This window comes from Phragmites australis, chromosome 2, assembly GCF_958298935.1.
Source record: "Phragmites australis chromosome 2, lpPhrAust1.1, whole genome shotgun sequence".
NCBI lineage: Eukaryota > Viridiplantae > Streptophyta > Magnoliopsida > Poales > Poaceae > Phragmites > Phragmites australis.
The window spans coordinates 33,652,422-33,678,429 of record NC_084922.1 but is presented as its reverse complement, the minus strand read 5'-3'; the positions used below and the strand labels follow the sequence as shown (position 1 = coordinate 33,678,429).

The 26,008-nt window shown below is 40.3% G+C and overlaps 1 protein-coding gene across 1 annotated transcript; it reads left to right on the top strand.

Moving 5' to 3' along the window:
* Positions 1 to 5,998: 5,998 nt before the first annotated feature.
* On the top strand, positions 5,999 to 9,364 carry LOC133908456 (ubiquitin-conjugating enzyme E2 36-like). The gene is made up of 8 exons (XM_062350492.1): positions 5,999 to 6,228; positions 6,341 to 6,368; positions 6,487 to 6,573; positions 7,425 to 7,483; positions 8,409 to 8,450; positions 8,546 to 8,619; positions 8,887 to 8,984; positions 9,067 to 9,364. Exons 1-8 carry the CDS (start codon positions 6,193 to 6,195, stop codon positions 9,102 to 9,104), a joined length of 462 nt encoding a protein of 153 aa, XP_062206476.1. The 5' UTR covers positions 5,999 to 6,192; the 3' UTR covers positions 9,105 to 9,364.
* Positions 9,365 to 26,008: the final 16,644 nt, after the last annotated feature.

The window sequence follows — 26,008 nt, the reverse complement described above, 5'->3', positions numbered from 1 at the left end:
GAGTACATGGATCAACACCCTAGCTAGTGTGCCACCAATGCTTGGGAAGCTTGGGCTACTAAATGGACCCATGATGATTTTATAAAAAGGTCTGAGAAGAATCGCACTAACTGCTATAATGGTAGATTCAAACCTCACAAAGGGGTTCCAACTCTATAGCAATGATATGCCAAAAGCTTGTGAGTACTAATCTTTCATTTTTCATGCAATTCATTTCTTATGTATGCATTAATTTATTTGGGATCATTTTTTATTAAGTCTAAGAAAAAAAGTGGGGTGGTGTCTCAATTCGAAGCTTGGGTCTATACACATAGAGGGTCCAATCTTGAAGCTCCTGATGAACTGAACACAGAAGAAGCCACTGCATGCCTGGTGATTCTTCTTTGCTAGCTTATTGTGATTTGTGCTTCTTTCTGCAGTAGTTAACTCTTATTGATTTGCTAAACAAGAAAGGTAAAAAAGAAAGCTATTGAGTTAAATGGACTTGATTTTGATTGGCTACACTCTCCGTTGCATGTAAGAGCCCTCTATGAATGTTCTTGTGGTAGACCTCATGGTAAATGGGACTACCTTCAATGGGATGGTTGATGATACTGAGGCCCTTGCTGAGGGCAGCAGTGGTCGTGACTCCTTAAGAGCAGCAAAACGCCAGCACAAAGAAGAGGAGGAATGTGAAAAGAAGGCTAGCTCACTATGCTCGTGCTGCAATGGAGTATGCACGAATTAAAATCTAATAACAACAAAAAGACCGGTGGAGCCATATGCCCTTATGCTCCACCCAAAACCTCACAACACGAGTAGCCAACAACACTCTTGTCCGCCGCCAGTATCGGCAGATATGAAGTAGCAAGAAGCTCACCTTTCTTCACCTATAACCTAAAAGAGCAGCGTGAGTAAGAAGGGACTCGCAAGACTTAATCCAAATAGAGTACATATAATAACCCGACTCCAAGGCTTATATATTTAGGTATTTAGCAAGAATAGACCACAAGGTTAAGTAATTTCATATGCGGTAGCAACCTTAAGACCTATGTCTGAGCACCTATACTTAACTAAACAACCCCTTTTTGTTTTGGTAAACACCAACTGAAGCATAAATGTAACTGGAAACATTATATATATATATATATATATATATATATATATATATAGAGAGAGAGAGAGAGAGAGAGAGAGAGAGATCCAAACCGCAACCCAACATACCAAACCATCACCTCTCATTCATGACTCTTCGACCGATGTGGATGGACGGAAGCCTGCTCATAACAAGAGCGTGACAGTTTGAATTCACCTTGCAGGGGAGTACTCTTAGACCCAAACGAAACGAGACCACTGCCCACACAACCAGTCAGTTACGAGTGATGATTCATGTATCAACCGTTCACGTACCTACCTCGAACCTTTATTCCCATGTCGAGTAATGTGGAGGCCACCTAGATCCCGTACGTACCACGATTTACTGGCACAATCTCAAGCATCCCTAACAGCAATCCTACTCACATCTCGACGCATAGGTCAAATAAACGCGATGACTTATGATACTTAGTTTATCCGTCCCATATCTGGGTATGTGGTAAGTAAAAAAAGTGCTAAATCCAATGGCACCGACGGATGGTACTTAACCGATGCAATCGGTCTATGGCATTCGGGCTTCTCTCCCGAACTTCTCTAGCACCGCCCATATCTCTTCTCATCCTCATATCTCATACATCTCAATATCATCATTGTATTTGTGAACAATAAGTAATTCCTAAGCTCGCGAACAATGGTTGGACTATTGTTCGACTTCTACCGATGACCTATGCATGGCTAAGAATGTCAAATAGACTTGTAATTAGACATCAACAATGCTATCAAGGCTATAAGGATATGGATAAATAATAACTCAAGGTAGAGGTAATGTAGTCAACATATGTTCTACCCATATAAGCCCGACATCAACTCACACATGCAACCATACATAAATAGTAATTTATCAATTTAGACTTCATTCAGTTTTAACAAAGGGTTCAATATGCTTATATGCTTGCCTTGCTGCTTTTCTTTAATTCAGGATCAAATATCAAACCCTTTCACGAAAACCCATTACACTCCGGTTCGACGATCACTAAAGAAAAAATGCATCACAATAAGCATATGATGAAATACCATAACATATGCTTTTTTAATGCATAAAAACATTTTTCCTAGTTATAATAAGTCATAAGAAAACTAGCAAAACTAGTTTCACCAGTTTTAGACTTGTAAAGAATTAATGATGAATTAATGAAGCCTTAACCTAATTAATTTATCTTAGAAAGTTAATTAATTATTTCACATCTGGGGATATTTTTAATAGGTAGAGAAGGTCATTATGAAACCAATAAAATTGGTTTATAATTCTTGGAGCTATAGAGAATTTATTATTATTTTTACAAGTTTCAGCAAAGAAAATAAAAAGAAAAAATAAAAACGCCTAATGAACAATACAATCCGGATACTCCAGGTTCTGGAGTCTCCGGGTGAACTTCTAGGTGGGGGTCCTTGGGTGTTTTTGGCTAGGATCACCCGGAACCTTCAGGTTGTGACCCAGAGTTTCCTGGGTTCCTGCAGAACGCAAGTTTTTTTTGACGATTCTTCGATCGATTCGACTTGCATGTTAAAGTCTAAGACACCTAAACATATAAAGACACTACAATACTTGTTCTAAACCTATTTTAGTTACTCCAAAAGCACGATCACTAGCAATTGCTCATCCAAACTTTTCTTCTAGTTTTCTTGCCTCAAGAAGGAACATGCATCGGCACTTTCGATTGCAACCCACAAAACTTGAAATTGACCATTCCAAAACATCTATTTCCACCATGGGACCCTAGAGATTTACCCAAGGGTCTTTGTCACAATTGGGGACTGTTGGTGAAGGGAGAAAATTGGAGAGGAAAAGCTTGAGAATATAAAGAAGGCATGCTGAAATTTCAGAAAAATAAGGTGTGATAAAATTGATTTGCAACTCCCTCAAATCTTCATGCATGCAAGAACGAATTGGATAAAGGAGAATCTAGAGGGCTAGGGATCGCAGCGGTGTGACATGCACTCTGCGCTTCTTCTTTTGAGGGTGGATTTGAGGAAGAGAAGAGAGAGCTTGAGAGGGAGAGAGTGAGCAGAGCAGTAGCACTCTTGCTGCTCGGTTTGGGGAGAAGAGGGAGAGTGAGCACGTGGGTGAGAGTGAGAGAGAGAGGGAGAGGGGCTGTTGCAGCACTTGAGAGAGGGAGGTGAAGGTGGTGGGGTCAGCCAACTAGATGGGTCCCACATATAAGAGAGGCAAGTATTTTTTTAGAAATTATATTCCTTCTCTCTCATTTCTATTAGTCCAAATGAAATGACTTTAGCTCCAAAAATTCTTGGAATTTTTATGACACAATTACGAAACGAAAGGAAACCTTTCTGAAAGGATTCACCAACAGCGCGGAAGCGGATGTTAAACTATAGAACTTTTATATCGAGTATTTTCAAATACATAGCAATTATAAAGCACCATTAGAAATAACAAACGCTCAACAATCCTTAACAAATAAATATGATACTCATGATGCATGATTATGCTTAATGACGTGATTACGGAAATTAGGATGTGACACCTTTGACCTAGCTATTAGAATGGACAATCCAGAAGAAACACTTCAGAGGATCACTCAAGGCATGTTTCACGGATGCATGGATGGATCTAAAAGTGGTGGTGAAAGCTTCTCCCCTTGTTTAGATGATGATCTCCCTCCTTATTGATACCATGCATACTTGCAATGCGGCTGGGAACTTTTGAGTCACAACTTGAAGTTATTTTTTGTTGGACCACTCTGTGATTGGAATGCGACTTTTGTGTTGCAACCATGCATAGTTGCAATGTGGCTTTAGATTGGAAGTTAATATAGTGCTGCTGATTTAGAGGTATTTTGTAATGCCAATGTGCTACCTTTTAAGAGAAATATGTGCTGAGATTATGCACTCTTCTAATATGTTAGTGGAATTATGGTGTTTTATAACCTATTCTTGATGTATTTGACATGTATATGCACTGTATGGGGTAAATGTTTAAATGATATGTTTTTCTTTTTAAAAAAACAATGCTAGATCATGATCCATAGTGCATATGAAGAATTTGTAGGAAAATGATTGTTATTTCCCTTGAACTGCCAAACCGTAAGGGAAGGAACTTTACATATAGGATTGCAAAGCCAGGTGGATGACAGCTCACTATAGTATAAAAATTGCAGGAAAAGAAACTTCCCTTAAGAATTTGATAGAAAACCGTAGGGTAGAGAATTTTTTTTTCCTAAGAATCTTTCTCTACTAATATTTATAGAGAGATATGTTCCCTACGTTTTTTGGATTGTTTTTTTAGTAATTTTAACCGTATGGAATATTGTAGTTTCTAATAGTGTCAGTTGGTGAACTAGGAATCGACTAGTCAAGCTAACTTGCTCCGTCGGAAAGGTACAACTAATTAATCCTATGCTGCCGTCTTAATAAGATATATATACCGGCATTCGTGGAAACAGTAGTTGGATAGTGTTGCTGATATCTATATACAGTAGTAGCTAGGTAGGAGAATGCAGTCGATCGAGATACATTTGATCAGCAACTGCGAAAAGAACAACACAAATTAATATAAACCGTCTACTTTTCTTTTGATCTCCTTGGATCATTCAGCGTTGATCTATCTTTAATTTGCTTTGTCACTGCGACTAATTCATCGAATATCGAAATAAGCTTCTTCTCCCCCGTGTGATTGTGATTCCCTCCCTCCCAAGGAAAGGAGTGGCAAAAAGAAGAGGATCGGATGGCGCAACGGTTGGCGTCAGATGCATCAGGGAACAAGGTTGCGTAGGATTAAGGCCAGGCTTTCGTCTCTTGTCTTGGAAAAGAACCCTGGATATTTCTACTCTTATTTCCCATCAGATTCTTCATTTTCTGGTCCGCCTATTTTACTTTGTTTTTATGTAATCAAAGCCATATAGAACCGGTTACTTCTTCCTCTACTTAAATGAAAGAACAGTAGTGCTCTGTGCTCCTGTGGTTTCCAAAAAAAAAAAAAAAAAGTTGTCTGCCTAAACAAATTGATGAAAAGCATAACTTTTTTTCTGGAGTAACCGAGTAGCTAAGCATCACTTGAGGAATAGCGAGAGCAAATGAATGCTAAACAGATTCCGAACACCCCAAACTTCACTTGCCTGTCGTTTGATCGGTTGAACGATAACTACATCGTCGCGCTCGAGCCATTCGATCATCTGGTGAGATCCTAGTCCTTAATTTGCATGGTCTATTTGGCTGAACGGTTGATTTGGGGGGCATGCTGGTAAATGAAATGGTTAGTAACCCAAATCACGAGAAAAAATGTGGAAGACTTATATTTGATAGATATGTAGTTGCTAATTTCACAAAATTATATATATTAGTTGCGAGATGAAATATCACCTAGAGGCAGCATGATTTAAGGCTCTAAGGGAAGTAAAACCGTGCAAGGAGGGGAAAGGGAAGAAAAATATCGAGTGAATTTAATGACGCATTTGTTGCCACTATATAACCTATTAGTAACGCGCATAAACAGAAAAAAGTAAATCATAATAAATTATTTGGTATGAGAAAGCGGGTAGGAATAGATACATGATTACAAGTATGACATCTAAACCATACTAAAATAACTTGTACTTCGAATTTTTCTCAACAACATCTAACATAATAGAAATGACAGCATATGCGCATTGCACTGGAATAAATGCGAGAGGTTGTTATTGGAACCGTCGAAATCCAATTAATGATTATCCAGTTAATCGAATATCTCTTTTAACTTAGCATATTGTTAATTGGATATTAAAAAAGACGTGTCATAACGCTACATGCGCCCCTTCCTTTAAAGCAACGGTTCTTCCACAAAATCACACCAAACATCATCACAGCCGTTAAAAGGCCGTATCACAGGGCCGAGATAAAACCCCAGCACCTGTAAAGTACACTACTGTAGCAGGGGTAGTCTCCACTACATCAAAGCCGCGTGACCGCGTCCATGTACAACAGCGTGCACCCGACACACCGTCTCGTCCCCGTTCCCCACCCCGGCCGACGGCTCCTCCTCCTCATTCCCCGCACGCTCCTCTAGGCATCTCCGGCGCCGCCGGTCTCCGCAGGGGAGGAAGCCCGCGCCCCGGCCCCGATCCAATGGCCAACAGCAACCTACCGCGGCGGATCATCAAGGTGCGCTCCCCGATCTGAACGTCTCACCGCAGATCTCTCGCTGCCTCCGACCCGATTCATCTCTATATCTGTCTAATCAATTTTTGGTTTCCGTGTGGTTGGATCTGCGCAGGAGACGCAGCGGCTGCTCAGCGAGCCAGGTGCGGGTGCTTTCTATCTAGCTGTTTCGGTGGATTTCGGCGTAGTTTTCATATTTTTGGGGGGTGGGTTTGGATTCCGTTGTTTGATTGGTTTGTGTTGGTTCGTTTGTGCGTGCAGCTCCGGGGATCAGCGCGTCGCCATCGGAGGAGAACATGCGCTACTTCAACGTCATGGTCCTTGGGCCAGCGCAGTCGCCTTATGAAGGTACGGATTTGCAATCCAGAATTTCGATACGCCAGTGGTATTGCTCCGGGTGTCGAGTGGTAAATTGGGGCGCTTCTAGATAAGAATAGTTTAATCGTGATGATCCTGTTCAAAACATGTCGCTAGCCATGGGATAATTCTGGAAATGTTTGTGTTGGAATTATGGATGGCCGATGGCTTATGCTCAAATTTCAGTAAGCTTGTATTGCTTGGCTTGTAATTTTGGGTTGTCAGTTTTAGTTTATCTGGCAGATTATTGTGTTTGATGACTATCAGGTTCTCTTTTTAGTATGCTATTAGTAATGCTAAAGGGCTTTTTTTGTATTAATGTTTATGCCTTTATATTATGTGATGTTTTCATTTGCGCAGTTGTTTGATATTTCATGGGGAAATGAAAGTCATTTTCGATATTCTAGATTAAAAATTGTTCCTGTGGCTTGTTTAGTATGATGAATATGCAAGTATAGATTTTCTTGCCTCTGCTAATAATTGCTGTCGTGATCACATTACCCTGTGATTTGCATAGTGTAACATATTGACTTCCCTAAGCTCTTTTGGAGTTAATGAAGTTACTTGTATGCAACTAGGAGAAATGGTTTGTTCGCTACCATCTTTAAATGGTAAACAATGATCGTAATTTATCAGAGGGAACTTGTTTTCATCTTGCAGTAGTCGACTGTTGTGTTTAGCAAACCCTATTGATGGTGCTTTATATTAATTTATATAATACCTAATATTGTACTGTACACAAGGTATTTATAATTGAAAGATCATTTCTTTTAAGTGTTAGCATATGAATTTACACTTAAATGGTTTCCCGATATTATTTCTCTTGCTTATCCGTTGTTCAGGTGGAGTTTTTAAGCTTGAGCTCTTTTTACCTGAGGAATATCCAATGGCTGCCCCAAAGGTAACTATATGTAGATGAAATCTGATTAATGTCTATTGTATTATTGGTCCTATACCTTCAAGCCAATTTTATTGTATAGTCAGAACTGTAAGTAAAACTTCCTCGTTTCCAAAACGATTCCAGTTTTGCATAGTTATTCAAAGTTCAGACCAGCTTTGAGATGCTCTGCTAGGAGATGTGGTGATAGTTTAATCATATCTCTGCTTAATTTCCTTATATTTGAACAATGCAAACTTGCTTGATTTGACATGTGTTGTATAAAGAGGATGAGGGGAGTATAACATAACAATTACTTCTCAGTCCAGTATATTAGGATAGCAGAGATCTCAGAGAAACTATTACTTGCACTAAGATCATGTATGAGCCTGCTTGACAGAGCTCCTAGACAGCTCCCAAAGTGGAATCAATGGGAGCTCTGCCAAACGAGAGTTTATAGTTTTCAGCCCCTAGAGTGATTTCCTGAAATGAACTAAATGCTGGGAGCTGAAAAAACTAGCTTCCCCTGATTTACTTCCCCCATGGAATCACTTTCTTCATAGAATTTACCCTAGAGAATCACTGTCAGCCGCATAATCACTTTACCCAGAGAATTTGGATTATGGGTAGCTCTACTAAACTGGCCCTATATCTACCTACCATTTAGTGGGAACATCTAGCCTGTTTGTTTGAGTATATCATTGTTTTTCTGTTGGCCCTATTTTTTTAAGAAAATAATTCAGCTGCTAAAGGGATTCAGTCACTGATTCACTTCAGACCTTAGCTGATTCTGATTCGTCCTATAATTGACAATGCAATCTATTGGAAGGACGTCAAATATTACTTATGTTGACAAGGGATCATTAATGAAGTGTTGAGATACTCAATTGTGTTGTTACATTGTTCATAATCTCAGCGAGCATTTATCGTTGCTTTTATGCTGATGCAGGTTAGGTTTCTGACCAAAATATACCATCCTAACATTGACAAGGTAGGCATGCATATTCCTTTGCAGTATCAGTTAACAGTTTACTTCCTACAGGAATGATTATTCAGTAAAGGGCTTCACTTTTGACACTTTTGTAGCTTGGTAGGATATGCCTTGACATTCTGAAGGACAAATGGAGCCCGGCTCTTCAGATTCGAACAGTTCTTTTGAGGTCTATTTCTTTCTCTGCGCTTGCGTGTGCACTTGTTCTGCATTATTATTTTCTTCACCTCAGTGCACTATATTTTTTTTTCTGAGTTGTTTCTTATGTTTTGGCATAAAACATACTTTCTATTTTAACTTAATTAACCAAATTTACTTACTGGAGCTCTATGTCTCGTCATTTCTCTGCACCAAAAATGAAGGTGTGAACACTGTTAAATTCCTTTGCCTTTTATATTCAATGACATACTAACTATTTCCTGACAATGGCTTTCAGTATCCAGGCGCTCTTGAGTGCACCAAATCCAGATGACCCTCTCTCCGATAATGTCGCAAAACACTGGAAAGCCAATGAGGCAGAAGCTGTTGAAACAGGTTAATTGAATTGACAAATAAGCCAATAGTTTCTCTCGTGCTCTGTTTCCCCCCCTGATAATAAGAGATGTTGAATTTGCAGCTAAGGAATGGACTCGCCTGTATGCCAGTGGTGCATGACAACCCAATGCGATTCTTGATGTAATAACCCATCATACTTCGGTCGTAATCTATTGCCATTTGCTTGATAAGAACAGACTGGAGATATTTGCAATGGAAGAAAGTCTCTGAATGACCACCACTCGAATTATTTGGTTGTACACTATTGTGGTCGGTTCCCTTTACCTTTGGGCACCTTTGACTAATCTGTATCTGTAGTAGAACTTGCTGCTACTCCAATATATTTATTACTTTACGCAGGAGAACTTCTCATTTGTCAACATTGTCGAAACTGAGGCTGGTTAGCTTGGCTGCACTTTTGTTGCTCTTTTTTTTCTTCTTTGTGTGTCATCTGGGAAAGCGAAACCATATTGCCGAAACAAGAGTAGGACCTGGACACACCTTTGCTTCGAGGGGCAACTTTTCTGTAAATGATCAAGGATATGGTTTTGTCACAATGGTTAGATAGCTTAACTAAACAGTGCTCATACGATTATAATAGTTTTTGAGAGGCTGTAATCTTTATAGCGACTTTGTGGTTATACAAAAAATATCCTATATTTTTCAGTCATCTATGAAATTTAAAATCCATGTGCAGTATCTTCAGTTGTGCCTTGCATAATGTTTTTAGAATGTTGTGGCATTTGTGGATCTCTTTTTGCCACCTAAATCCACAGCTATTTTGTATTGTTCTAGACTGTTTTAATGGGACCAAGATTTTGAAGGAGCATGTATAATCCCTAGATGGTAAATCTAACGGGGCCTCGAACTTTAGATGATTCGATGTTCTTGGAATTCCTTTAGTAGTTAGTCTGTAACGGTAAAAATATGAATTTGTACAGTATATTTGTACGTATTTAATGAAATAGCTAATATTTTTCTGTATTTACGATTCTAGCATCTGTATTCGGTGCACAGTGTGCCGAAAATAGTTTTTGAGGACACGGTGTACCCAAAAAAAAGGTACAAGAGCTAATGATTTTATGCCACTAATATCTCGACGTTCCACCAGTCATACAGGAGAAGTTTCAATAACCACTACAAGAGCACGTGCTTGTACCGTGATACCTCAAGACGACGACGACGATTCCATACCAACTCGACCCCTCCTTTCGTGGCCTTCATCTCCGGAGGACCGTGATGACCGTGAAGATGATGTCGGATTTTCTTGTACCCGTCCTTCTAATTTTCAACCACCACCTCAGAGACGACAACCATCTTACCCTGATAGTATTGACTGGCACAACTGATATTCTTTCGCTAATCTACGTCGTTACTTTTCACCGTCATCTTGAGATTATCAATTATACAAAGATTAATGTTGTGCATGTTCAAACGTACCTAAGTGTTAAGACTGCTTGTCACCTTAGAGATTATATGTTTTCTTTCTCATGCATTTTAAAATGTACATTTAAATTAGCAACTAATTTTTAATTTTGTTGAAAGTTATTAATTATATGAAATAACAACACACCGGTACATAAAATTAAATGCCAAATCACTGAGATAAAATGACAGTTAAATTAACAACTCGTTTCAAATTTAGTTGAAAGTTGGCAATTACATGAAATAACAAAATATCGGTAACAGATGACAGAAGCGAATCGGCCTCAGCCATACCACACGCCAAAAAATAAACAGATTTTTCGAACACATGTAATTTACGGCACCCCGCCACGCGGATCCGACCATTCCCATGCGGCCAGCCGCCCCGCCGCGGCCCGCGCCAACGGCGGCGCCGACCTCACCGTCTTCGAGAAGTTCGAGCGGATGGTGAGTCGGCTTGCTATTGTCTCGGGATGCTTTGCTGCGCTGTTGCTGCTTTTTGTTAGTGATGGGTGGTGTTGACTGCTGACTGTGGAGAATTCTGTAATTATTTGCTTCTCTGTTTTTGGTTTGCAAGAGAGGAAGGTGGAGATGCGCAATGGGGCCGTAGAGGATGGGCCGCCGTAAGACTTGCTGCTTACTTGGGTGTACTGTACACAAGAAGTTTGCCTATAAAATTTTTCGTCTGAACTAGTAAAAATTATTAACCTGTCAGTCTGGTGAACTTTACTTCATACTGTTGTATCTGTTTGATTTGGGTGTCAGCTAAAATTGGTTTGCAAGTGTGAAGTATCAATTGACTGAATTCCAGAAATAAGCCATTTCTAGTCATAGGTAATTCCTTATATGTTTTGCATGTCGACCAGTATGTCCATGGGCTTACACCATGAAAATTGTACTGTTTTCTGGATCAATAACACCATGAAAATTTGCTAGCTGATTTGTTCCCCTGATTCAACTGTTAATTTTGAAGCACTGTTGTTTTATTTTGTCTGGGAGTAAAACCTCCCAAGCACATTTCACTTGTCATGCATATGTATTTTTCCCTTATGAGAGGACAATGATATGTTATATATTCGTGATAACTGGATGTATGGTGGTTGCAGGCAGAAATCCCTACTTCCTTCTTTTGAATCTGCAGAAATGCTACTAAGTCTCATGATTTTTATTCCAAAAATCATGCCTTGTGTGACATGCCTTCATGGATGGTTCATTAGGGGGAAAAATATGCAGATGATCCTTACACAGTAGCATAGTGCTCATTTAATTATTTACACAATAGCATAGTGCTCATTTAACCCAAGGCTTGATAATCATTTACTAAGTGGAGACCCCTGATTCCAGTTGATGACAATTGGTTTACTCTTCTGTAGTGGAGACTGGAGAAATTAATGATAATCTTATAAGGACGTTATTTTTTTAATTAATGCCCTGAAATTCGAGCTTAATTTGTCAGCGTAGCAGCAGGTAGACTGGGTGCATCATAGAGCTCCAAATTCTAGGTGTAGTTCGTAATTTGCCTAAAAAACTGTAGTTGACAGTTGAACCTGGATTCCTGGAAACAGTTTTCATTGACGACAAATACTACAACTTTTTCTGAAACACCATTCGATTTCTCTGACTAAGGACAAGGAATTCCCTCCCTTAACATGTCCAATCAGATTCTTTCTTGTACCCTTACCAGAGACAGATGCTAGACATGCTATGTTTGAAGAGCTCCTGCCATCAACTTCTGGCACCATGGAGATTCCATTTGATATTCTTGTTGAGAAAACTGGAGGATATTCTGGCTCTGATATCCACCTCGTCTGCAAGGAGGCAGCAATGCAACCTCTAAGACGGTGAATGGCTGTTCTGGAGGACAGACAAGAAGAAGTCCCTGAACATATGTGATCTGTCCTGAACAAGAAAAAATGTCCTACATCTTTTTTTCGGTTAATGTTTTTTGAACAAAAACAAATGACTGCCTGTCATTTTAGTTAAAGCTTATTGTTCCTTGTTACCTATTTTTCACTTCCTTGTTACCTATTTTTCACCAAGTTCCTATGAAGATTTTACTTGTGTGGGTTGCACCCAGTAGCTGCAGAAGTGAACCTACAGTGGAAAGAAACAGTAGCCCAACAAATTACAATTTTGTGCTTTGATAGTATCCTTCAATGCAATCTATAATTAAATAAATGGTAAAATACTAATTTATTATAAAGTCAGTGATATATTAGCACTTTCACTGAAAAGAAAATGCTGCAGAGTTACCTGAAGTTGGCCGAGTAACATCGGAAGATGTTGAATTGCGTTGAGGAATACAAGGCCATCTGCTCATCTACATGCACACAGATACGAAAAATTCAACCAAGATTATGGCAGCCATGTCCTTAGCTAAAGGTGAGTTGTAAGAGCAACAGTATTTGCCGAACTTAGATTTCTGCTATTTCAACTGCTCTAATAAGCATCTAGAGTACTCCTTTTTGTGCAGGTGCTTGTTGCAAGACTTCATGTGTACTATATGTATTGGAACCTGTGTGTTGGCTGAATGACCATCGATGTGATGAGGTATTCCTCGTGGACACTATACATAATTCCTGTATCATATACATTATCATTTATTTGATGAGTAAGCTTTTGGGTAATTTAGTCCCTACTGGACTGAAGATGAACTAGGGCTGTACCTACCTTTGGCTCGTTTTACCTATTTCCCTGGCTTTATTGTTTCTTGCTTTTTTTTGTTGCAGAATTCTTGTTTTTTGTTTTGAGAGTCAGTTTTTGACTTTTTTTCGGTGAGCATCTTGAACCTCTGTTACTAAGAAAGGTCTATCCGTTAGACTCTTTCATGACCCTGTATTTCTCAAAGTGAAGATTTGGATCCTTAAACTTGCTAAATGTGTCATCTAAGTCTGAAATCCTGAAAATACCCATCCGCTGCTGACGAGGCAAAGCTGATGTGTTTGTTCACTAGAAACAAAACAATGATGCGGCCCAACGACGCTCTCTCTCCGGCGTTGATGAGGATGGTGTCGTCCGTATGAGGAGAGAGAGGATGCAAAGCATGCCTCCTCAACAGTCACGTCAGCAGCGAAGAGATATTTTCAGGATATTGAATCTAGGTGACATATTTAGGAAGTTTAAGGACATAAATTTGTAATTCGAGAGTTTGGGGACCTGCATGACACCCCTAGAGCGCAGGTGCATTTTACTCTATTTTTAATTAGACTATGTAGAGGAGATCTCTAGCTTGTATATATGCGTGTTGCGTGATTATTGTGGGTATCTATAATACCTTTATAATGTAAGGGGTATTCATAAAAAAACAGTGAAGTGTTGAGAACACTAAAATACATAAAACTAGCAAGGTGTCCTACACTAATAGTGGGACTAGTGTCGTTGCAATATTTTATCACGATAATTTTTTATTAAAAAATGATCACTTTAGCTTTTTATGGGGTTGGTGCTATTTAGTTACAAAACACATAAAATTAGAAGAAGAGATAAAAAATATATTAATGGAATAGAAAATTATTTATGTTCTAAACTTGTACTTGAATCGTATGCTTGTATTGGTTGATTCATAAAACTGCCAAAATCGTGTGTCAGGCGATCCAATCAAAATTAGAATATGTTTACCTTTTATGCGTGTTATGCCTTGCCTTGCCTGCTTGATGCGACGACTTTAAACTATACAGTGCTTCTTAATCTATTATCTTAGTAAGATTTTTATTTTTTTATTAATTTTTATTATGAATTTTAGCTGTTGATTAATTGTATTTTACATTGACTTTTTATTTAGGTATTTTATTTTTTAATATTTTTTTTTCAAGATTATTTGATATGGATCCTTCGTTTTTCTATTCTAACCTCAATTTCAAATATTATTTATTTTATTTTATTTGGACTCTTTATTTAGATATTATACTTCCTAAACCATATGTAAATCGAACTGCTAATTTTTCATAATTTTCAATTCCGCATTTAACTATTTATTAATCATATTGATATGGATTTATTGGATTAATCTAGACCGTTAGATGTTTAAAATAATAAGTGGTCTAATTTTTTTTTATTAATATGGTAATTTATGACCTTAAGAGATAATATGGTGGCTCCTTTTAACACTCAAATAATAATATAATAGATATATATCAGTTCCCTACTGCTAATAGTGGTGGCTTTATCACTTCAAATTGGAGGTCTATCGGGCCAAATTTCCACATTTTTTTTTCAAAAAAGAGGTATTTTGTTCTGATATATCGGAGGTTTTGTGTGCAAAAGCTGGTACGTTGAAGTTGGATGCTGTTTGTAGTTCCCATTGAAGGATGATGCTGGGTCTACGATGCATGAGCAAATAGAATGAAATGAGGACGCAAGGCCCTCACCCCTCATATCTTGCTATAACAAGAACTGATCAGAAACGTTAATTTTCCCGACTGAAGCGCGCACGAATTAACTGGGAGTTGAGACATAAAAAAATGCTTGTCCAGTTGTCCTCTTCACGAGACAACCTGTATGTGCACAGATCATCAGAATGGTCAGGGATGGTGACGAGAGAAATGGTAATATACGAATCACAAGATTTTCGTAGGAAATAGTTCTGTTACACAGGTTCAAGGAAAAAAATCTTATTCCAAACGGGACCTCAACATTAACATGACGTAAGCATCGTGAGAGAAGCCCTGAGTGGTCGTGTCTGTAAGTGCTGGTTCATATACTAAATTTGTTATTATTTGCTATAATTTTTTTGTCACATTGGTCTAAAATTAGTTGATTAAAATTTTTGCCCCACTTTGGCACGTCTAAGAGAATCTTATCATACTTTTTTTTTAAAAAAAATTTAGGTTCTTGCAATCGTGTCAATTACGGTTTCGACATTTGCTACTGCTTACGTAATATTCTGGTGCTTGCCATCGCCTCCGAAACCTGTTCGGATTTTGACACCGCACCGAAACGGAACCAGACTCCGTCTAGTCAAGCCGTTTGATCGTGCCAAATGACATGAGATGCCCTTTGTGCTTATTCAGTATATGTCACTGGGTGACTGTGGGCACGGTTGAAGGGAAACTTGGTATTTGAAGGGAAATTTTGGCGCCAGAAACATTTTGGGTCTATATAAGCAGGACTGGACCTCCATTTCTTCAAGAGAGAGGATGTCACGGGAGGGAGGGGTGAGCTCTTGGAGCTCACAACAGGCAACAAAAAAAAAATAGCTTTAGGTGTGATTGTGGATTAAACATAGTGAGAGTGAAGGCTGGAACTGATAAGAATCTTGGACGTTGGTTTTTTAGGTGTGCAAACTGGAAGGTGAGTTTCTTTTTTCTTTTTTTTTGGGTTTTCTTGTATTTTCTTTTTTCTTCCTTTTACTGGTATTTTGTTTTGTTGGTCATCCTTGTGTTCTAGTGCAGTCAGGGGTTGTGCTTTTTTCTGTGGGAGGGTCAGCTCAATGCATATTTGGAGACTCTAGTGCACGGGGATGCTGGCAGGGAGATGAGGAAAGTGAAGAACAAGCTTGAGAACCTGACCATTCAAATGCAAGAAATGGCAAATCTGTGCAAGAGAATGTCACTGGCAGCTGCTGGTGGCCAAGACATCCACAACAGTGTGCAAGAAGTGAAAAGAAATGTTCAAGAGATGAAGAGTAGTGTATACAATGTAAAATTGATATGTTGTATCTTACTTCTTTGCTGCATTGTATCTGCCATGTGTAGGTAATGGAAGCATGTACTCTTTAAAATCAATGAAAATGTTATGGATCATCTCAGATAATGGGAATTTGAGGCATTGAAATGCATACCAACATCAAGCATACTATACTACAAGTATGCATTTATCTGTGCAACTGCAAAATATTACAAGCACACATAGTCTTCAAATAGATACAGCTTCCTTTTCCAAGACCTTGGCCAGTGTCTTGCCCTTCTTGGTTGCTTCCTTCCTATGCTTGCCCTTGTTTGATGCTGCAGCACTGTCAATTGTAAAAATAAAAATACAGTTAGCATCTGGGGTACTGATGTCCAGAATGTGAGCATAGTAGTATACCTAGACTGAGTAGAAGAATCTTTCTTGGATCTTTTTGGTGTAGGAAGTCCTAGAGCAGCAGCTGGATCATTGCTTGAACTCTTGCTTGATTGAAAATATAGCACCTTTATCAACACATGGATTTTCATAGTTGAAAGCATACTCAGTGTAGTCAAGCTTGTCTTCACCTATTTCATCATCCCCCTCATCTGGTTCATAAGCACTATCTGGTTCATAGTCACCATCTGATGACTTACCACTAGTGTGACAGGTCCTATCACTATGTACTTCAATGGAGTCAGCATCAGATTCCTCTACCTCCTCAACATCTGCATTGGCCTCACCTTTAGCACCTTCAACTGTTGTAGTCTCAGTTTTTGCATCTGGTGGAGCTGCATCTCTGGCTGGTGGGGTGCAAGGAATACCATCTGAACCTACATTTGGAGTACCCTTTTTGGTTCTTTTGCTATTGCTCGGTTTCTCTGGGCTAGGAATAAAAGCCAAAGGGCCATGAAAATCCTCTATTTTGACTGAAATGTACAAGGATTGTGAATCTTTACAAAGACTGAACACTTTCTATAGGTCATCCTCAGTCAGCAATGGCTTAAACCTAGAGGTTTCACTAGCCTTGAAAAACATGCGAACCATCTGCTTGTCCCCACTTGACCTCATTGCCTAAATAGTCAAATAGACTAACCAAATGCGTGCTCCAGTTGTCGACCACCAGATTCAGGGTATTCCCCTTCCTCCACATTGGTGGCTCATCATCTGATTTGCTTAGGAAGGTAGGAACACAAAATGCTATCCTCATCACGTAGTCAGGATCCAAGCTACAAGTAAGCACTAAGCATTACTACATTCACAATCTACCGCATTCTACCCATGTTACATGAAATCTCAGAAGGGGAACCGCAAGAACTCAAGGGGAGATTTGCGTACCTGGGAGGAACCCACGAGCGATTCATTGCTCGATCCACCTCGTCGCGCTCCAGATCCAGTGCTCGACACTCGAGATGTGGTCGGGATTAGGGTTCAGTCACTGCCATTGCACAGGTCTAGGGTTTTGGGATGGCCCAGGTAGGAGAGAAGGGGGACGATGGAGAGAGGAGCTGTTGCTCAAGAGAAGGGTTACACAGACACAGAGGGGTAATCTGGGTATAAAAGCTTGGTTGGCAGTTGACCACACATGCCACCTCAGCAAAGTAGTAACGAGCTGTGACAGAATGAGACGGCGATGTCAAAATCGGAACAGGTTTCGGAGGCAATGGCAAGCACCAGAATATTACGCAAGCAGTGGCAAATATTGAAATCGTAATTGACGTGATGGCAAGAACCTAAATTCTAAATTCTACTTTTTTGAGTTACTGATGCACGAGATCATAGTTGTAGAAAGAGAATATTATCACAATTGTGATTACGAAACAAATAGATGGTTAAGCTAGGCAAATCTGATTAACTTTTAACGTGACAAATCATGACAAGTTTTAGTTAGGAATCCAACAATCAAGTACTCCCACTTTGGTACCGCGCGAGATCCCACTTAGATTCATCCCAGTTTGGTACCACGCGAGATTCCACTTAGATTCGTCATAAAGCTGATAGATTACGTGTAGTAAGTACTATATGTCCAAACTACCGTATCGGGCGACATCGGATCCCCACAAGCGTTTGCACAAATCCCAATTGGGAAGGCTTTACTCAAGTTAAATTATTTTGAAGGGAGCTAGAGCTTTAACTACTTCAAGCAAAGCACAACATGAACTCCTGCTCCATTATCGATCGAGCTAGAGCAAACCAAACAACGCCAGGACCACGTACGATCCTTTCCTCCTAGCTCGGTTTCTCTATACTCTGAGACCAATCAATGGGCTGACATCCTTTTCAACACGCCAGCCGGTGACCTATCGAGCATCGGTTCTGTGCGCCACACGCAGACCTCCACGAGCACTGACACGTCAACCATGCATGGGGCAAGACCGCGAAACGAAGAGCAACTTGGCCTCGATCGTCGATCATATGTCATGCAACGGCTGGCCACGGCGTTGATATAAGCCCGCTCGAGCTCCATACCGGACGTGCACAACGCACTCGTCGTCCACAGGTGCGCAGCACGAACAGTTGAGCGCTTGCAGCTGCACGTAACTAACGCTCGGCAAGTTTCTTGAACCAGGCCAGCAGCGAGCTGATCATCGCTTCGACCGGAATGGCGAGGCGCCTCGTTGTTGCGCTCGCGGCCGTGAGCTTAGTGTGCGCCGCCCTGTTGGTCGTGTCGATGTGCTCTCCCGGCGCAGATGCGGCGAGGCGGCTGGAGACGTCGTTCGTGGCCGTGGCGACGGGGCGTGTCGAAGTCCAAATGGCGGCGCTGGTGCGAGAAGGTGAGAGTGGGGAAGGCGAAGGCGGCAGCGTAGCTGCGTCCGAGAGGCATAGCCCTGGCGGGCCAGATCCTCAGCATCACTGAATATCCAGCTCTACCTCTGCTGCATCGGATCCTTTCGAGTGCATCAAATCCCGGAATCATGTGCCATTATCTACTTTAATTTTGTTAAAATAAGAATTTTACTGTTTTGGTTTCTGTCCTTGGAAGCAGTACAAGCGGAGTGATGCTTACGTTTCCCATGCAAAATAATATAGAATAATGGAAGGTCAAGGGATATGGATCCTTGCAATACTGGACGATGGAGTAATAGTCACTAATACTTAAGATCTAGTCTCATATATTAGTGATAGTACAGTATTATAGAAGATTTTTTTCCTAACAACTTTTGGTATGTGGGTTTGTGTGTTAGTGTGTAGCTTACACTTCAGATCGAATATGTTGAATTAAGATTGTCGACTAGAGAAGAGGTGAATAGATGCCTTATTAAATTCTTTCAAATCGGATGACCTTCCTTTTGTTTCACCCAATGCACGTCAAAACTTAAGCGAAAGCAAATAGAGAGAAAAAAGTCATTAACATGTGACTCCATGAATGAGATATGAACACAAGGTTCTTTTTAAGATCATTCCATAATCCTAGTCACAAAAAGCTCGTAACTAAGAAAGAAAATCGAGAAGATAGTTACGGGGTGAAGAAAATTTCCAATTTGATGACTTAGAGACAAATGACCGTGAACCCTAAATTCTTACTATTGTGCGTGCATTTTATGCCCTGGCAATAAAGAGATCAACTTCATAAGAGAGGAAAAACTGCAGCTCAAAAGGAAAATAAAATCAAAACCGAAAACAAAAAAAATTGAAAGAGAAGCAAGGATACAAAAAGAAGAAAACTATTATGTATATATGTGTGTGTTTGTCGATGCCTGACTTGTAATATGTGTTCATTACTATGTATTAATGAATGTACTTTTATTATTAATTTACAGTAAATATATGTATCATTGTATGTATATACTGAGAGAGACATAGTGATCAAAGAGAGAGAAGGAGTACAGAGAGGATAGAGAGAGGGAGGAACAGGAGGGAGGAGAGGAAAAACACTACCGGCTGAAATCTTCAACCGACAATGATGCCTTGGGTGTCACTATCGGCCAAATCCTACAGCCAGCAGTGATAATCCCCTTTACAGTCGATCCACCGAGCTACCAGTGATAGTCCTCGACTATCACTACTCATTGCCCACAGTCAGCTCCAAAATCGGCAGTGAAGAGGGTTTTGGAGCTGGCAGTGAAGGGGATTTCTGCAGTATTGTGTTAGTGTCAAGATTGTAAACCCTGTAAGCATGACTATGAAGAGAATACCCTAAAAAATATCATCAAAAGAGCACAATTTGAACTTGTCAAGATTACCACGCTTTAGGATGAATCACCGACAACTAAAAACTCTCAAATGTGAAACATTTGGTTTCCTCCCAAAACGCAACTCATAAGAAGTCACGTTCAAGATCGAGCACAAGAAAATCCGATTGGAGATGTAGCGTGCTGTGCTTATGGCCTCACCCTAAAACTTCCTAGGAGTCTTATGCTCATCGAGCATCGTCCTAGCCATCTCTACCAAAATCTTGTTCTTTCTCTCAACCATACCATTCTGCTAAGGAACATGTGGAGTAGAAAATTGATGCTCAGTGCCATGTTCAAGATAGAAAGCATAAAAAATATAGTTCTTGAACTCAGTGTCCTTATCATTGTGAACTGCTTTCAAAGCCCAGGGAGTTCCTTGGACAATCATAAAGCCAAGATCCAAAAGTGTAAGAACACTTCATCCTTGCTCATAAGAAAGAAAACCCAAGAGTAGCGAGAAAACTCATCAACAATGATAAGTACATACCACTTATCACTCACCAAACGAACCCGAGAAGGACCAACAATGTCTATATGGAGAAGTTATCCTGGTCATTCAGTCATCACCAGATTCATTGGTGGGTGAGAAGCGATAACTATCTTGCCATGCTAACAAGAAGCACAAACATGATTCTTCTCAAACTTGAGCTTGGACAATCCTCGGATCAAGCCTAGGGCACTCAACCGAGTAAGCAAATCAATGCTCATGTGCCATAGTCTCCTATGCCACATCCAAAGCTCAAAAGATGGTTGAGCAAGTAAACACTAAGAAGAACTAGAAGACAAAGAAAAATCGGCTCTAAAAACTCTCCCAACTCTAGAAATCTTGTAAATCAAAGCGCTAGAAGAATCAAGAACTTGAGAGGTATCGCGCTTGAAGCGCATTTCCAAGTTCTCATCTTGCAACTGAGATACAGAAAGTAAGTTGTATCCTAGATACCATTCCTTTGGCCTTCACTATACCTTTTTGATCATCCCCGAATGTGATGTACTCGTGATGCTTCGTCGGGGTGAGGCTGGAAAACCATGATGAGTCTCTGATCTTGTGGCATGAACAACCAGAGTTAATGAGACACTTGTTATCTAGGCCTCCACTTGCCACCTACATATGAGAAGAAAGATAGGTAGATGGCTCAGTAATAGGGTTAGTGATACACCCTATGGGAATCCAACACTGGGTCATCTGCCCTGAAGCAGTAAAGTAGGTGCAGGTAATTCGATACATGTGCACTAAGGGTGAGTGCCACGACGGGGAAAATGTGGTCTGCTAACGCACTGGGATTCAAGGCCTCCGACATGCGGATAAAAATCATATGAGCCATGGTATGATCCACGCAGGGCAATGCCTCTAGGAAGAGACTAAAAAGCACTGGAGAGGAAATACTAACCTAGTGACCCTCCCTTTGACATGTACTACCCATGAGGAAAAGGCTCGTGTACATCAATAGAGGGGTGGTACATGTCCATGATACTCCACTCCCACTCACCCGCTCATATCTCCTACGACAAAAGAAAAAATAACCTAGTGACCCTTCCTGTGACAGTATGTGCAATGGTAAAGTCTCTCGAGAGCTCAATTACCGGTCACTATGGGCTCTCTCACAAGAGTCCTCACCTTAGGTTGTGGAGCTTTCTTGCGTTGTGGTGCAGGTTTCTTCTTGATGGGTTGTGGTAGAGGTTTCTTCTTGATGGGTGGTGGTGTGACATTGATTTTGGACTTATCAGCATCTAGGGTAGTAGGTGTAGTGAACACAGTCTTACTCTCTTCATTGTACATCACCCTCTCAAAACCCAACCTAAGAGTTAAACCCGCCTTGTTAGCACACATCTTGGTCTTGACCAAGAATAAATTTATTTTTCCTTTGCCCTCTGAACACTTCTCTACTAGAGAAAAGAGGTACTCATTTTTAACCAAAAGCTTTTGAACTTGCCCTCTAACCCAGCTGAGCTTGTCCTGAAAGATAATACAGGTGGAACAGTTCGGCTACACATCTTTCGAATACCCAGCACTCTCCAATATATTTTCTAACTCCTTAAGGCGCTTTTCTTTCAATTCAACATTCTTTGCAAACAAAGGGTAATTCTTACAAGTGCCCAAGAGAGTAGACCTAGACTCCTTCTCAAGGAGCTTCTTCGAGGCATTCTAAAGCCGACTGATAACTTGAGCATGCACACTCTGAAGCTCAGTAAGTTCAACCATGACAATCAAATAAATCTCACACTCCTCAACATCTGACCTATACCTAAGCAATGCAAGTTCAGAAGACACACATTAATACTTAGGCCTAAGATCCTTCAACTCGCGCGCAACTTTTTTAAGTAACCTATCCTAGCAAACAAGAGCATCATTCAAGGTATCGACTTGGATGGAAAGCTAGTCATAGGAAGGTAATACCTCAGAAGTATCAAGCTCAGGATTATTGTCATTGTCATTGTCATTCGCCATGAACAGAGGCCGGTGAAGTCCTTGGCCTTTTTTTTTATTCTTCACTTGTGGTTCCTCCTCCTCCGAGCTCTCCTCTTCACTTGATAAGGTGTTGATGTCATTGAGAGCTGCCACAAATACCCTAGAAGTTGCCTTGGCTACTTTCTTGCCTATCTTGTCACGATTCTTCTTGAAGAAGGGTTTCTTGTTCTTATTCTTGTGCTTGTTGTAGTCGTGGTCGTTGTCCCCCCTCTTCTTGAGCTTGGGGCAGTCCACTTAAAGTGGGTGGTATCACTTCAATCAAAGCAGCCTCGAGAGTCACCCCTCCTCCGATCTTAGCAGCTGTTGTACAAGCGGGTAAACTTCTTCACAATGAGGGCAAGGTCCTCATCATCAAGTACCTCCACCTGCTCTTTTGTCATAGAAACAAGGGATAACAAAGGAAATCCACAAGATAAAGTATTAACATAAGAAACACCACATTCAGACTGGTTGCCACTGCTAAGTCTGGAAACCAACGCCATATTCTGAGACAGGGGGTTTCCGAGACAATCTGAGCCGCCTTGGCTATCTCGGTGGACTTAAGCTTGCTAAAGAGTTCATCATAAGTTAGCATATCGTAACTTGGTGTCTCTTGAATGCTCGAGATCTTCACTTCCCATATGCCACGATCGAGAGTATAGAGAAACTTGATCACTCTCTCATAATTAGAATAGGGTAAAACACCAGAAGATCTAAGGTTGCGTACAATTCTATCGAAACAAGCAAACATAGCAACCAGGCCCTTGCACAAACATTTGGTATTCTTGGTTGTATGTGCTTTAGCATCTAGCCTTAATCTTATTAGTGCCTTTATGGAAAACAATCAGAGTAATCCAGATCTCCTGGGTAGTATGGAGGTGTTGGACCCTGTCAAACTCATTCCGATTCAGGCCAATGAACAAAATATTTCTGACCTTGTTATTAGTCTCAAACTGTTTGATTTGAACCTGACTTGTACGAGCAGTAGGGATCTCGTAGTTGGAACCAACTACTTCCCATATTGAACTTTCTTGGCTTACAAGATAAGTCTCTATGTAAACCTTTCATTACGAAAAGTCTCGTCCATCGAATAATGGAATCTTCTCAGTTCTCTTCATGTCGCCTATGAATCACAAAACCAGTTAAGATCAATTAGTGATCAAATCAGATCTGATACCAATTGTAGGACTGAGATAGACGATTAGAGAGAAGATGAATATGCACCTTACAAATTTCTTGTGAAATAGATTGCCTACTCCTTGTTCATCCAACGCTCCTAAAAAATGCACAAACGAAGTATAAATTTTAAAGAAACAAAGTGAGAGAGAAAGTTCCAAGGTAACATGACTGTATGGATGGAATGTGAGCCACATATTCTATTCAATATCATAAAAGCTTGAAATTTGAATGAAGAACAAAGCAAATGACAGTCACTGAAAGAAGCAACTCTCCAAGTTGATGGTCTCGGGACAAGGGGATTCAAGACCTTCTCCACTACATGAGAATATGAACATTTATGCATCTAGCAACAAGAAGAACAACTTTCCGAGGTTGAAAAATTACAGCTCAAAGGCAAAAACGAAAATCAACAAGAAAATCGAAAAACTTACACCGAAGGCAATGGAATCAAAAGCAGAGACTAGAAGTAGATAAACACAAGCTCATCCGAGAAAATAAACTTCATTAAGCACATTGGTTAGCCCTATTTACGATAGACTACAAAGTTGTTTTTCTCACAAAAACTCTAGCGTATTACAAAGACTAAGCCTATTATTTCCTCTCCTCCAAAACCTATCAATAGGCTCTCAAAATAGTTGGCTCAAAACTCTCCCACAGCGCTACCCCTCTATTTATAGAACTTGGGAGCTTTTTTGCCATTAAGTTTCCTTGTTTCCAAAATACCCTTCATCGGTAGTGCACTCCTACCTATCACTAGGGCATTTTGGTCTATATTTCGCTCCTTCCATCGAACAGCCATGACTTCTTCGCGACATAGCTTCACCTCGACACAAGCTTCACGATTATACCACGTGACCCTCCAGTCCTCTCACGATTTTATGGTCAAATTAAGAAACCCTAGCACGCTTCTCAAAGTATGACTAGCCACCACTTGCTTTGCCTTAAGCAAGCGCTCTAATTTCGTACTCCGTCTTGCGATCTTGATCCCCGATAAGTCTCTCCCGCTCTCAATCCCTCAGGCCACCTTGTCACTTGTGTCGGCATCCCCTTCGCTTGACTTTGTCATCATGCTGTTTTTGTCCTTCTCCATCCATACTTTACTTAACTGCCATGTGTACCACTAGGATCACCTTTAACTCCGTCCGGCCTCCTTGATCGTCTGACACCAAGCCTCCCGCTGGCCCCAATTATCTAGCCATCGACCATCAAGTCGTCCATCACCTGCACACCATAAAACAAGCAAACAGTTTTCTCCCATTCCAAACCATCTCCAGGTTAGCTCAAAACAAAAATTCTCAAATGAAAGCACATCTTGTAGAAATCATGAACACCACATGTTTCAGTGTGTTTTTCCTCTGAACACAAGACCATCCGATGAGTCCAACTCCTTTGTGCACTGAAGAATCTCGCCTCCGCAAGAAAGGTTCAGTGCATTGCTCCATTGTTCACTGCCTAATCACTAGAACATCTGATGCCTTCCTCTACCAGAACATATTGTTTCAATCCCTCTGCAAGAAATAGTTCGGTGACTAGTCTAGTGTTCAACCCTGCACACATCGGATCTTTCGGTGAGTACCACTGCACTAGACTTCATAATTTCACCCTCTCTGCAAGAAAAGCTCCGGTATACTCTCCGGTGCTCACACAGCTGATCACCGGATTATCCGGTGAGTGCCACTCGCCATAACCCAGTTTTTATCCTTTTCTGCTAGAAATAGTCTGGTGTACACAAGTAGCCAATACCGGACCATCCGATGCCAATTTCAAATTTTGCTGCCAAACTGAAAACCTCCAACGTCAGCATCAGCACCACATTGGATCATCTGGTGAAGCCAATTTCCCAGCCACTGGATAATCCGATGAGAATAAATTACCTAGACTCAGAGAAAATTATTCCAATTCTATTCTCCTTCAACTCAAGCTAGTCATGAACAAGAATAAACATCAATAAACATATGCTAACTAAGTCCAACTCAACTCAAATATTATCAATGACTCATCACACTATCAACTAAGATAGATACTTATCCACTTGATTTCTCACAACTTCATTTCCTTCAATTTTGATTGATCATAATTATAGTTGCAACATATATATGCTTATGCAATCAAAATATGATCTAACCAAAACACGATCTAACCAAAACAACTCTTTTTCGATATGAGTATTTTTTTAAGATGTACCCGAGTATCCT

What these genes read in the sequence shown, in the direction of transcription:
- LOC133908456 (XM_062350492.1), top strand. Translation starts at nt 6,193, where the DNA reads ATGGCCAACAGCAACCTACCGCGGCGGATCATCAAG. An exon ending in ATCCAATGGCTGCCCCAAAG is followed by an intron (nt 7,484 to 8,408) that starts GTAACTATATGT and finishes ATGCTGATGCAG; the next exon opens with GTTAGGTTTCTGACCAAAAT. An exon ending in ACCATCCTAACATTGACAAG is followed by an intron (nt 8,451 to 8,545) that starts GTAGGCATGCAT and finishes ACACTTTTGTAG; the next exon opens with CTTGGTAGGATATGCCTTGA.